General features: G+C 35.2%; 1 protein-coding gene across 1 annotated transcript in view; it reads left to right on the top strand.

The window, feature by feature from the left end:
- Window positions 1-13307, top strand: part of CDH12 (cadherin 12) — an 893592-nt gene that overhangs the window by 644356 nt on the left and 235929 nt on the right. Inside the window, exon 4 of the mRNA XM_033110569.1 lies at window positions 5551-5967. Within this exon, the coding sequence (XP_032966460.1) occupies window positions 5737-5967 (231 nt within the window). The 5' untranslated portion in view covers window positions 5551-5736. The remainder of the gene's footprint in view (window positions 1-5550; window positions 5968-13307) is intronic.

Genomic DNA, 13307 nt, shown 5'->3' with positions numbered 1-13307 from the left:
CAGATACTTATCATCATGTTTGGAAAATCTTTGGAAAGGTAGTTTGGCTCTACAAAAGCTTCAGAATAACAGACAGATACACATTTTTAAATACTTCGCCCCAAATCCAGTATATGGAAGAAAGCACAACTCGGGGATGTTCTTTGTAACAAATGTGTCTTCTTTAAGGTTCACAGGGTTCCATAGGATGCTGACACATCAGAATAAGCCTGCTATTCTTGCTCTTCTAACAGCACCATTTGTGCTGAGGCAAGGATACCCAGGTTGATGGCTTGGCATAGTTTTTCCTTGTAATTTAGGCTGTGTTTCATGCCTGGGGGGAGTTGTTTCCCTTTCAGTTAAGAACCAGAGTCCTTCAATCTCCTTGTGTTACTTTTCTTGTGATATAACACTTTGAAAGCTCCCTGGCTGCAAACCATGACCAGAGGCTGGGATCTTCTGGGAGCCGCATCACCCACTGAAAATATTATCTGTTCAGCTGCTCACTAAAGGACCACGATGTTACAGAATCTTGGCACGGATTTTAGGATCATACTGCAATGACATGAGTTACGGAATGTACACGTACATGCTTCTAATTAAGTGATGAGATTAAAATATATTTATCATGTATATAGTAGCTCTATAGACATCGGAACGTTGTGGATTGTGTCTCCATATTCAAACGCTACTTAACAGACAGTTACCTAACCTAACCTAACCTAAAACTATACTGTGACTTCCTTAAAAATTACTCCTCATATCTGTCTTATTCCAAAGCCCATCTTTTTTATTATGATTTGTTTAAAGTATACCAAGGCACCAAAGCTGGACGTGACCCCAAACTTTGGAGTCGTCATGTCGGTCTAACAGGCTGCCTTCTCATTTGACTGGTCCCAGCATGACATGCCCAGTTCAAGAAAGTGGAAGAAGCCTGCACCGTTGGAAGCCACTTACCTTCCTCTTTGTGCAGTAGCTGGGTCACCTGGCTAGACAGCGTCTTGCTGTGTGGTTTAGCCGGGCTGTTGTGCAGATGCAATCCTCTTAGTACACTGGCCCTGTCAGTTATTGACTCATTGTTTTCTTTCTTTTTTTTTTTTCCTGTCTCTGCCTAGAATTATATCTCTTTCTATATCCGGGGAGTGCTGGGAGTCCTGAATCTCCTGACTTCAAAACAACTATATTGACCTGATAGCTTTGATCCCCTAAATTTACAGAAGATCTAAATGAGTCTAAGAAAAAAAATTAAGCTGCCAAATATTGAAACACCTGCTTAGATCTGGGAGAAGAATTTGGAATTCAGGTCTTTAAACTCGTGTTACTTGTCTTGCCAGGATTTGAAACCCTTGATGCTTCCTTCTGTGTACGCATTCATTAATATAGTGGCTGCATAGAAGAGCATCCCAGAGGATGGGCTCTGGAGTCAACCTGCCCAGATGCACATCTGCCTTCTGTGTATTAATTTGTAGCTCTTGGTTATTTAACTTCTCTACCCCTCTATTTCCTCTGCAAAATGGGTATCATAAGAGCACCTCCATCACAGAGCAGTTGTATAGATACAGAATGTATAGCACTATGTGGAACATAGTAAGCTTTCCGTCAGTTAGGGATTATTATTCAGTGCCTAATTCACTCAAATATGTACTCAGTACCTACTGTATGTCAGGTTTAGCACATCCTTGAATATCATCGTTTCGTTCAACATCATTTTGTTATAACATTGATGAGATGACTTAGCGACTTAACTCTTGTTTATATCAATTAGCCTATGGTCAAATGTGTTTCTATATACATAATTTTGTCAAAATTTCAAGAACCTATAGCCAAAGTTAAGTGAGGACTTACTGTGATATTGTCGTCACCAGGAATAGAAAAGCTTACAAACGAGGCATCACTGCTACTGTCATTGTTCCTCTTCACTCCACCCAGAAAACACTAACACATCCTTACTTACATACCTCTATAATATAAATTATCACTATCGTTATGAATAGTAATATTTATATAAGTAATATTCAATAAAGGGTTTGAGGCTGAGAGAGGAGAGAATGACAAGGCTCTGGTGTGCACCCGGAGATCATGTAAGCCCTGTTAAGTCCATGAATATCACAATAAAATCCTGGATTTTAACATCTACTCTCTTAGCAACTTTGAAATATACAATACGATATCGTTAACTGTAGTCTCCATGCCGTACATTAGATCCCCAGTTTGCAGTGAGAAAGCTTTACATTTTTAATTACAGATGTTTCTACTGCAACGTAACTTGTGAGTCCCTAAAAACATTTGCATTCTGTCAGATTCATATTAAAACAGATGCATTCATGGACAAGAGTAAGATTCTGTGCAGATCCCCAAAACCTGTGTAGTCACTCCTTAGCAATCGTCATCCAAATGAAAATATTTGCTAGAATAAACTATTGGTAAGTATTTCTGTAAATGAAAGATTCTAGTTCAAGGAAAACAGGGAAAGTCATTTGATGGCAGGGTTCAGTAAGGATCAGCCTACTTAGAGAAAGAGAAAGTGATAAATGCACAAAAAAATGGAGGACACAGCACACTAAGATAGAAGGCAAAGAGAGCCAAAGAGAAGAACAGAATGAATACGGGCGAGAGTGAATTGGGAATCATGTTCCATGCTGTATTCCTCCATGGCTCCAGTTAACTTAAGCCTTCTTGCAATAATTTATGTGTCGCTGCCACTTTAGGTGACATACATCTTTAATATGATGGGGAATCAGCTTAAGACACAACACACTTTCCATTGTTATATTCACATTCTTCTCTACTTACCAATCATTTGTGAGTTGGTCCCCTCACATGCAGACTCACGTTCTAGTATAACAGTAGGGGAATGGCATAGGTAGATTGGAATGCCAAAAGATTACCCTGATAGGGAATCAAACTCAGATTATAGAGACATCTTTGGCTTCAAAGGGGAAAGGCTAGCTGTCATCAGACTGGCGACAGTGATGATGAATATAGCCTAATTTCCAACATCAAAAATCTCTACTATAAAATAAAAAGACACTTGTTTAGAGAAATAAACGTAGGTGCCAATGCTCTCTAAAATCTGAGTTTTAATACCTCACATCCTCAAAAAAGTAGTGGAGAAAATAATTTATGGAACAGAAAGGCAGAAATACAACCTAATTGGTTCCATATACGTACTAGACTAAGTTTGGGAGGTCAGAGTTCCTCTGATTCATTTTTTCTACGTATGTTTACCTCCCCATGTGTCTGCATATGCCTGAGCTAGGATTGACGTAAGTATGGGAAGAAACATGGAAGACAGGAAAAGTGTTGAAACATGTTGAATGTCCATTTAAGCAATTTAAACTTGAAAACGGATTAGGAAAATATGCACACTGTGCTTACACAGGCTTATTGAAAACAGTTGCAAATATCCTCTGAGTCTTCAATATATTGCCACACAGACATGATACAGTTCATGCTTAATATTTGACTTTGAATGTTAAGAATACATTACTTAAGTAGAAATCACAATTTGTGATTTAAATTCTATTATTTAAACGGGAGCCACCCAATACAAAATAATACAAACCACGAGTATAAGCTGCATATACAACTTTAATTTTCTAGCAAACACATTAAAAAGTAAAAAGAAATAGAAAAAATAATTTAATAGTTTGTATTTATTTAACATAATTTATCCAAAATATTATGTCAACAAGTAATAAATATAGAAATCAGTGAGATATATTATGTTCTTGTTTTTTATACTAAGTCTTTGCAATTCAGTACACAATTTAAAAGTAGAGCACATCTCAATCTCAAATTGCCAAATTTCAACTAGATAACCAGATATGACTAGTGGTTAGCATATCGGATATTATAGATCTAAGATAACTTTTTTATAAACATTAATGTTTCAGAGTGAAAAGATAAAATAAAATATATACTACTTATGTTTTTGTCAGTATCTAAAAGTCTCATCCCATACTAAAAATACCATATCCTTTTTTATTTCTTTGAGAGTGCCCTTATAAAACACTTTTAGAATACAACTTTCTACACTCCTCATCTCACATCCTATCTCAAGCATGGTGAATTGCTTCCACATCAAATGTGGAAATTTGAATATTTATGAAGAGTGCATTATACTTTTTATTTTATTATATGTAACTGAATAAGCACTGAACTGATGGCAGCTGACAGGTTGACAAAATGCCATGTTTTTTATAGATACTGAATTAAACATGTATTGCCTTTTATTTTAGTTCTCTTGTTTTGGAAGCCTTATATATAATTCCTGGCCTCCAACATGTTTGGCCCCTGGAAACCTCATAGGCTGTGGGCATTGTACCCCCAGTGCCAATGGTATAACACCACCCTAGCTCAAGACACGTTTTTCCCATGCCTGATAACAAAATATAGGGTTGCGCCTGTTCCTTTAGCTCTCAGTTTAGTGGTCACCTCTGACAGGCTTTTACTAACTTTAATTTTGCTAACTTCAGTTTTGCCACCAAGGTATTCCATTTGCTTATTTAAATAGCATTGGCAAATTTACCCTTGTTTATTTATTTGACGATTAACTTCTTTTCTGTTTTTGATTTAAGAGAGGCAAGGATGGTGTCTGTTTTCTTATCTACTGTATAACAATGACCACATACATTGTAGACACTTAGTAAAGCTTAGAGAAATGAATGGGAAAAAAAGTGTCTGTTGTAAAGAGAAGTTCCAACCTCATTTTACCTAAATGCCAAGTACAGGTTGCCCATCTTATAAGAATCCAAGGTTTCTCTTAGCTAGACACCATCTACAAAAATAATTTCCATATACCAGGTTTTCCAGCATAGCAAGTCTGGTGTAGTATTTTTTTTTATTCTTTCCGTTTTAACTGAAATTTTATAATGGCTTATAAAGCCATCTGACACTTTATCAATCATTTGCATTTTATTAACTTCATTCACTTTTAAATGTAGTAATGTGTCTCATTTTTGTTTTATGTTTTTTTCCTGGATGGTCTTATGCTTTGTATTCTCTACCAGGGAAATTTTTGCTTCTTAATAATTGTTTCTTTTGTTCTTATTTTCTAAATCTGTGGTTCTCATTCTTAGCCTGTTTTGTTTCTCCCAGGAGATATTTGACAAGGTGGATATTTTTCGTTGTCACAACTGGGTACACGGGAGGTTGCCACTTTGTTATCTACTGAACAGAGGAAAGCAAGTACTGCTAAAAATCATAAAATGTACAAGAGAGCTCCCTAGCAGCAAAGAATTATTCAACCCAAAATGTTAATAGTGCTGAGGTTGTGAAATTTTACTCTCAGTTCACTATAAACCAGTGATTCCTGTTTTTTCTTAAAATGATTATTAAATTTTAAAACTGATTGCTCATCTTTTGCTTCATAATAAGTAACACTTTTTCAAGTCTGTAAAAAACTTACTTTATCTAAGTTAACAGGTTGAATAGGAATGCACATTTATCAATATAATTTGTTTAAAATCTTTGCTCCATTTCTTTAAGTGTTGCCAGGTAAAGTGAGAGTTTTGATGACTATCACATATTTCTATCAATTTAATATATCTTTGCTAATCTGTTTTATAGGTCCCTTTAGATGGAATATAATACTGCACACGCCTTTTCATCAAAAGGATTAATGCCTGCATTATCATTTCTGCAATAAAACAGAAAACTAAGTGGTGGAAGCCACAGACACCACAAAACTGGATTCCACAATTCTACGTTAAGTGCTGGAGTTTTTATTACTCTGCTGTAGGAAAACCTTTGCCAATGCTTACAAGGAACTGTTTATCCCTGCTTCTCTGGGTTCTGTTTGATGGAGGTCTCCTAACACCACTTCAACCACAGCCACAACAGACTTTGGCCACAGAACCAAGAGAAAATGTTATCCACTTGCCAGGGCGGCGATCACATTTCCAACGAGTTAAACGTGGCTGGGTATGGAATCAATTTTTTGTGCTGGAGGAATACATGGGCTCCGAACCTCAGTATGTGGGAAAGGTAATGGCCTGTTTGTTTTGAAAACCACTTGATAGCAAGGGGGATTATGCATTGTGTATTGTGTGTGGATGTTTTGCACAGGAGTAGAGCAAACCAGTGACTAGAACACTGGACGTGAAATTCCGGAGACCTGGTATCTTTTCCTGACTCATTGACCCCGGTAAGCTTTGGAATATCATTCCATCCCTCTTTGCTTTAAGTTTCCTTGATTTTCATGATATTAATGTATATTTTGTTTTGATTTTGGACATTCTTTGCTAATGACATAAAGTGAAAATATATAAATATCATTTAAAATTGTTATTCTAGGACATTATTGCTCACAGTGATTCTGAAATTGTTTACTAATGAGAGACTTTGGAAGTAACTCACCAGGTATAAATATTCTAAACTGCTTGGTGTCCTTAAATGACCAGGTTGTCTTCCTTCCCCTCTCCCTTAAAGGAACGACTTAATTAGGATTGTGATTCTGAAAGATTTGATTTGGCTTGCTTATGCTTTATAAATAATTTATTTATTATATACTTTGCAAGCTATTTATGAAGCTATTTATGGCCAAAGTAAAAAAATATATATATATATATAAAAATGGTGGATCCCAAATATGTACGCATCGATCTTTAACACAGCATACAATATTCTAATCATATTGCAATTTATAGAAATTATTTTTTTTTCACAAAATAGTTGATGGCAACTGTCTGTTTTAGCACATGTATGTTTTACTGCTATTTTCCTTACATAAAAAAATTTGAACAATGTCTAGAACAGATAGAGGTTATCAGTGACATTGGAAAAAATATTTTTTCCACAAAAATTAATATTTTATTTTTTTCATTTTTTAATTCTGTTTTTCTAATTTTCTAAAATAATTGTCATTGTTTTAATTAAAAAACAAAAAAAGATATGCTTGAAGAGAGTTTAAAATAAATCCAAAGACAGAAAAGGGAAACCATAGTAAGAAGGGTATTAGGAAGGTAATATAGATAGAAGAGTACTTCTCTAGAATATTAAAGTCCTCAGAGCTTTCTGGAAGGATAAACGAATGAGAAACATGATGAGTCTTATGATTTCTACATTAGGTCAAAGGAAAACAAATCCATTCACGATCTTATTTTTCTGCTCTGCATTTTTGGGATTTTCCTTTTGGAAATGTAATGAAAGAATATTGAATAATACAGTGGAAAGGGTCTCAAGTAGAGCCTCTGTTAAAAATGGACGTATAACCAGGGTTGCCCTAAGATGTTGGAGCTCCCAGGCAAATTTCCTGTGGGGCCCCTATCAATATATAAAATGTAAGTCCATCCAATCAGTCTTTGAGGACCATTCTGGGCAGTCCAGTTTCTAGTAATCTTGCAAAAATTCTGCAGTGCCATTAAGATAGATACTAGGAATCAGGGCCTGGTCATGTGGCCCTGGGCCAACTCCATAGGTGCCAGCCCTGGAGAGCCACAGGATCTGGTGAACTCCAAATCGGAGTAGAATGTCAAAGAGAGCTGAAATGGACACTGAGGGGAGAAATGGACACTAAGGCCCAAGCAGTTCCAGTCCAGCCCAGGGCACCCCACGCTGGTGGCATTGCTGTCCACAAATAGCTCTGGACACAGGAAGGGTCTTAGGAAATCTTGAGGCGTGCAGTCTTAAACATGGAAGGCCCCTGAGTTTACTTTACATTGCCACCACTTACGTGATTTCTCCATGTGATCATGGAATGTAATACTCCGGTAAACATTTCTGTGGTGAGATAAGTTTGCGTTGTGCCGGTACACTTGTTTTTGGTTAGTTAACTTAATATAAAGATTGAGTTTTGAAATGCAAGACAAATGAAAAGGTAGCATAGCTCTAAAACTGCCTTGTGGGTGTCAGTGTTCTTAAATCTGCTTATGACATCAGATAGACATAGTGCTGAGTTTCCTCGTAAATGTCATGTGAGAATATATGCTCTGATTTTCATTGAAGCAGGTTAATAGCCTTTAGTTGCTCAAATTTGAGATGAGAAAGTTGACATTCTATTAACAAATTAATGAAATATCCTAAATAGAGTAGCATCTGTTCTTTCCTAAATAGAGTAGCATTTCACTTCCCAATGCACGAAGTAAAAAAGGATTTTGGAGTTGCTTCTGCGGTTTTGTTTGGGCTTCCACCTTTGTAATTGCTACTATAGTATGGAATTCATCCAACTCATTAAAAAGATGAATCAATATCTATAAATAGATTTAAAAAGGAGGAGATCTAAAATCTAACCTTTTATTAAATCAGAACAGCATTATTTTCACAGGTGTATGGCTCCACATTTGTAATGCGTAATGAAATCCCATGGTTCCCAGGCAATATATGTTTCTAATGCAAATGAAACAACAGTTGCCAAAATTTTCTTCCTACATGGAAACTAATTAAAGTTTAATTAACTGTCTTGATGATTCTAGATATGGGGATAGTAATATGATAACATTGGGACTAATTGAAGCCATTTATATGTATGCGGGTTAACATATATACAAGTATTTATGCTTATGCTCTTTCTAGAAAGGCTTTGATAGAGTTCATAGAAAAGTAAAGTATTATAAATAATATGGAATTCAGGGTTAAGGGAAAAGGTACTGGAAAACTGCCAGGCCCAACGGTCAGCTGAACTATAATTCAGCTTCAAATTTAACTATGTTTCTTTGCAGCAAAAGCATCTATGGAAAACAATAATTTGTAAGTTTCTATTGGAAGCTATACTTGTGGTGAGGAAAAATTGATTTCCCTAGCTTCAAATATGAAACAATTTATCATGTAGAGATTTATAGATATGGGAGTGTTTTAAGTGTCTTAGTGGACATTAGCCTTAACAATTATTTCATTTTTTAATTAATTTATCTGGCTGACATTGCTTAGTAAAATTGTATAGGTTTCACGTGTACATTTCTATAATACATCCCCATGTATTTGAACCCTTTTCCCTCTTCTGCCACTCCCTCCTCCCCGTAACCCCTGGTAACCACTAAACTATTATCTATGTCCATGAGTTTTTGTTTCTTTGTTTGTCTTGTTCCTTTGTTGCTTTCAGTTTTATGTCCCATGTATGAGTGAAGTCATATGGTTCTTAACTTTTTCGTTCTGACTCATTTAGCTTAGCTTGATAATCTTAAGAACCATCCATATTGTCGCAAATGGCAATATTTCATCTATTCTTATTGCCCAGTAGTATTCCATTGTGTATATATACCACATCTTCTTTATCTAATCATTTACCAAAGGAAAATTTGGTTGTTTCCATATCTTGGCCACCATGAATTATTCTGCAATAAACACAAAGGTAAATATATTTTTATAGATAAATGTTTTCAGATTTTTTGGGTAGTTACCCAGAAGAATGATTGCTGGGTCATATGATAATTCTATTCTTAACTTTTTGAGGAACCCCCACACTGCCTTCCGTAGCAGCTGCACCAATTTACCTTCGCAGCAGCAGTGTATGAGGGATCCTTTTCGTCCGTAGCCTCTCCAACACTTGTTATTATTTGTGTTGTTGAATATAGTTATTCTGACCGTTGTGAGATAGTATCTCATTGTGGTTTTGACTTGCATATACCTAATTGATAGTGAAGTTGAACATTTTTTCATATTATCTGTTGGCTGTTTATATGTCTTCTTGGGAGAAATGTCTGTTCAGGTCGTCTGCCCATTTTTTAATTGGATTGTTTATGTTGTTGTTATTGCTGAGTTGCATGAGTACCTTACATATTTTGAATATTAGCCCCTTTATCTGAGATGTTGTTTGCAAATATCTTCTCCCATTCAGTTAGTTGCTTCTTTGTTTTGTTGATGGTTTCTTTTGCTGTGTGAAGCTTTTTAATATGACATAGTCCCATTCATTTATTTTAGCTTTTACTTCCATTGCCTTTGAGATCAAATGCATAAAATCCCCCTTGAACTCAAGGTTCATATGTTTAGTACCTATGCTCTCTTCTATGCAATTTATTGTTTCAGGTCTTATGCTTAGGTCTTTGACAATTGTTACATTTAAAAGGAGCTGATGGTAATGTTGACATCCTTTCAAGAAAGACCAAACTGTGATATTGCTTATAATGAAAAATTTCTTTTCTGAATATACAAAGAATGCACATGTGTGTCAAGAGGTAAAACCAATGCTTTCTCCTCAAATAGACATTTTGGATTGAATACAATACCTGAATGAATGTGTAAGGTGCCATGTTGCAGAGTAACACAGAAATTAATATGCTTGGCAAAAAAATTTCATTAAAACATCATTAAATGCTCCATCTCCCCACCAATAAATCCCATATTATTGATCTCACACACACACACACACATATGCACACACATACAGTAACCTAGATGTTTACAACAACATCTATAACTGCATGCCTATGCCTGTGAACTACGGTCACGTCATAGCCTTGAAGCTATGCATCAAGAAAACACTGCCCATTTTATCCTCAAAGAATGATTAGGAAATTGGGTTGTCATTTCAGATGATCTCTGTTCGCAGCAATTCTTAAATCTATATTGTTTAAAATGGCAATAAATAAATAAATAAATAGACCGAAACATATGTGAACCCTAACTTCAGAAGCATTTGTTTATTCAACATAGTGTTGATTGGAGTGCATTACAATGTACAGAAGTGTTATGCTTTGTGGGGATAAATGTAAGTATGAAGATCCCTAGATAAATAAGCTAATAGGTTAGCTTTGTTGAGTCCTTCTCTGGACACTGTTTTAATTGCTTTACATATATAATTTAATTGCTTTACATATTAATTGTTTTACATATTAAAAATATATATATAACATATATAATTGCTTTACATGATCTTCACATTAGCTCTGTGAGGAAGATTATCTGGAGCCCCGTTTTGTATATCAGAAACCTGAGGCAAAGAAAAGTTAAGTAGCTTCCTCATGACCCGTCACTCACATGCTGAAGCTGAGATGTTAAGCTGGGTCGTTTAGCTCCATCACGGCAGAAAATGCCACAGTTTATTATCTTATAAGGATCTTAAAATCTAACAATAATTTCAACACTCTGCCAAACATACTACAGTGGAGCCCCTATTAGGGATGGTGGAGACAAGGAAAGTCTGTCAGTAGGTCTGGAAGATGGAGGAACTCAAGAGAGGCTTCACAGATGAGGTAGTAGCTGAGATGCATCTTGAAGGATGACTTAATTTTTTTCTCAAGAGATAGTCTGAGGAAATGTTTTTATGAGCACCGAGGCTTAAAAGATCAAGGTGAGCCTAGATAATCATATTTCAATATAGTTAGTGAGTGAGAAACCAACTGTTTAGAATAAATAAATGCAGCAAGTATGGAGAGGTTTGATTTTGATACCACAATCAGAATTACTTGTTCTTATTTATTTGTTTATTTATTTATAATTGAGGTTTAATGGACATATAACATTATATTAGTTTTAGGTATACAACATAATGATTCAATGTTTGTATTGATTGTGAAATGATCACCACAACAAGTCTAGTTAACATCAGTCAACATGAAGAGTTATACGTTTGTTTTTTCTTGTGATGAGAACTTTTAAGATTCACTCTCTGAGCAACTTTCAAATATATAATTCAGTATTATTAACTATTGTCACCATGCTGTGCATTTCAGTATTGTTTATTTTTAAAGGGGTCAAGATCCAAAAAAGTTCCTTCATTGAGGGGATTCACTTGGACAGAGTTGCAGTACTAGAAAATTCACTCAGAGAGCCATTTGAGAGATAACTGGAAATAGAGAAGTCTGTGTGGAGATAGGAAACAAAGGAGAAGGTTACAGTAGGCTTGTATAGGAAGTAACAAAAGAAAAGGGATATTAGAGTTGAGCATGTGAAAGGTAGAGAGATAATAAAAGACTTCAAATCCATTGGTCAAAGCAATATAAAGGATGAGACAAAAAATTAGTATACTATTGAATATAGAAAATAAAAGAGAGGGAGAAGTACATAAATAAATAAATAAATAACTGACACTGATTTCTGACTTCTGTTTTACTAGTATCATGTTTAGGTTTGTTTCTAAAGAAATAAAATCATCACTGTTAGATACTTTATAGCCATGGTTACTTAGAAGTACCTGCGAGGTATCTCATAGGTAGATATTTGGATTTGTTAATGTAGGGTTCACAAAAAAGGCCGATAGGTGCAGGCGTAGGAGTAATCGGTATACTGACGGGAGTCAAAAATCACACCAGTGGTAACACAATCTAGGACAAATTATGAAGAAGATATGAGAACATTGCTTTTTAACTACAAAACAGATGAAGCAGAATTAGATAATGGCATGGAAAATAAATTAAGAGAAAATTTTAAGAATAAGAAATGACGAATAGTGTCCAAATCTAGAGGTCAAATTAAATGACTGAAAAGTCTCTACTGACTGGTTTTTGTGGTTAGAAAGCTAGAGGTGACCTTCATCAAAATGATTTTAATGGTTTTCTGTAGAGCTTGAAGAAAGGAGAAAGAGCTGGGTACAGTGAGTAGATTTAAAAGTGTAGATGAAAGAGATTGATCTGTGATATTTCCTGGTGTGATGCGATAGCCTATTGATTAGCGTTCTCCAGAGAAACAAAACACATAGGATGTGCTTGTGCTTGTGTGTGTGTGTGTATGTGTATAGAGGGGGGGAGAGAGAGAGAGAGAGAGAGAGAGAGAGAGAGAGAGAGAGAGAGAGAGAGAGACTTTGTTTAAAGAATTTGGCTCATGTGAAAGTGTAAATGCAATCTGTATGGGAGACATTAGACCAGTAGGCTGCAGACTCAAGTAAGCATTGTGGGTATATTTAGTATAGCTATTCCAATTATATAATATTATATATATATATATATATATATATATATATATATATATATCATATATACATATATATATGTTTTATATATTATATATAATATGTATGCACAATTGTGAGTTATACTATTTCAATTTATTCCAGTTATAAATTACAGAACTGCAGAAATAATTGCAGGATGAATTTGGTGATCTTTTGGTGATCCACTGTGAGATGGATCTGAACTGAAATCCCATTGACCACCTGACCTCCTTAAGACCCAACTCTGGCTAATGAATCACAGTGACGTTTTGAATCTTCTGGAATAGTGTCAGTTCTGAGCCAGTGTCTAGTAGTCCCCTAAAGGTCTGATTATTTCCTTTTTCCCCATTCATTGTCACCCTGGTAAATGGTCCTTTGAGCTGGAAGGAAAAAAAAAAAAAAAAAAAAAATATATATATATATATATATATATATATATATATATATATTACATATTTATATATGTAATTTATGATGTAATGGAATCTTATTTGAAGGGAACCAGGACTTCTTTTCATTCAGT

This window comes from Rhinolophus ferrumequinum, chromosome 7 (genome assembly GCF_004115265.2).
Source record: "Rhinolophus ferrumequinum isolate MPI-CBG mRhiFer1 chromosome 7, mRhiFer1_v1.p, whole genome shotgun sequence".
Lineage (NCBI taxonomy): Eukaryota > Metazoa > Chordata > Mammalia > Chiroptera > Rhinolophidae > Rhinolophus > Rhinolophus ferrumequinum.
This window is presented reverse-complemented; position numbering and strand designations above follow the sequence as displayed.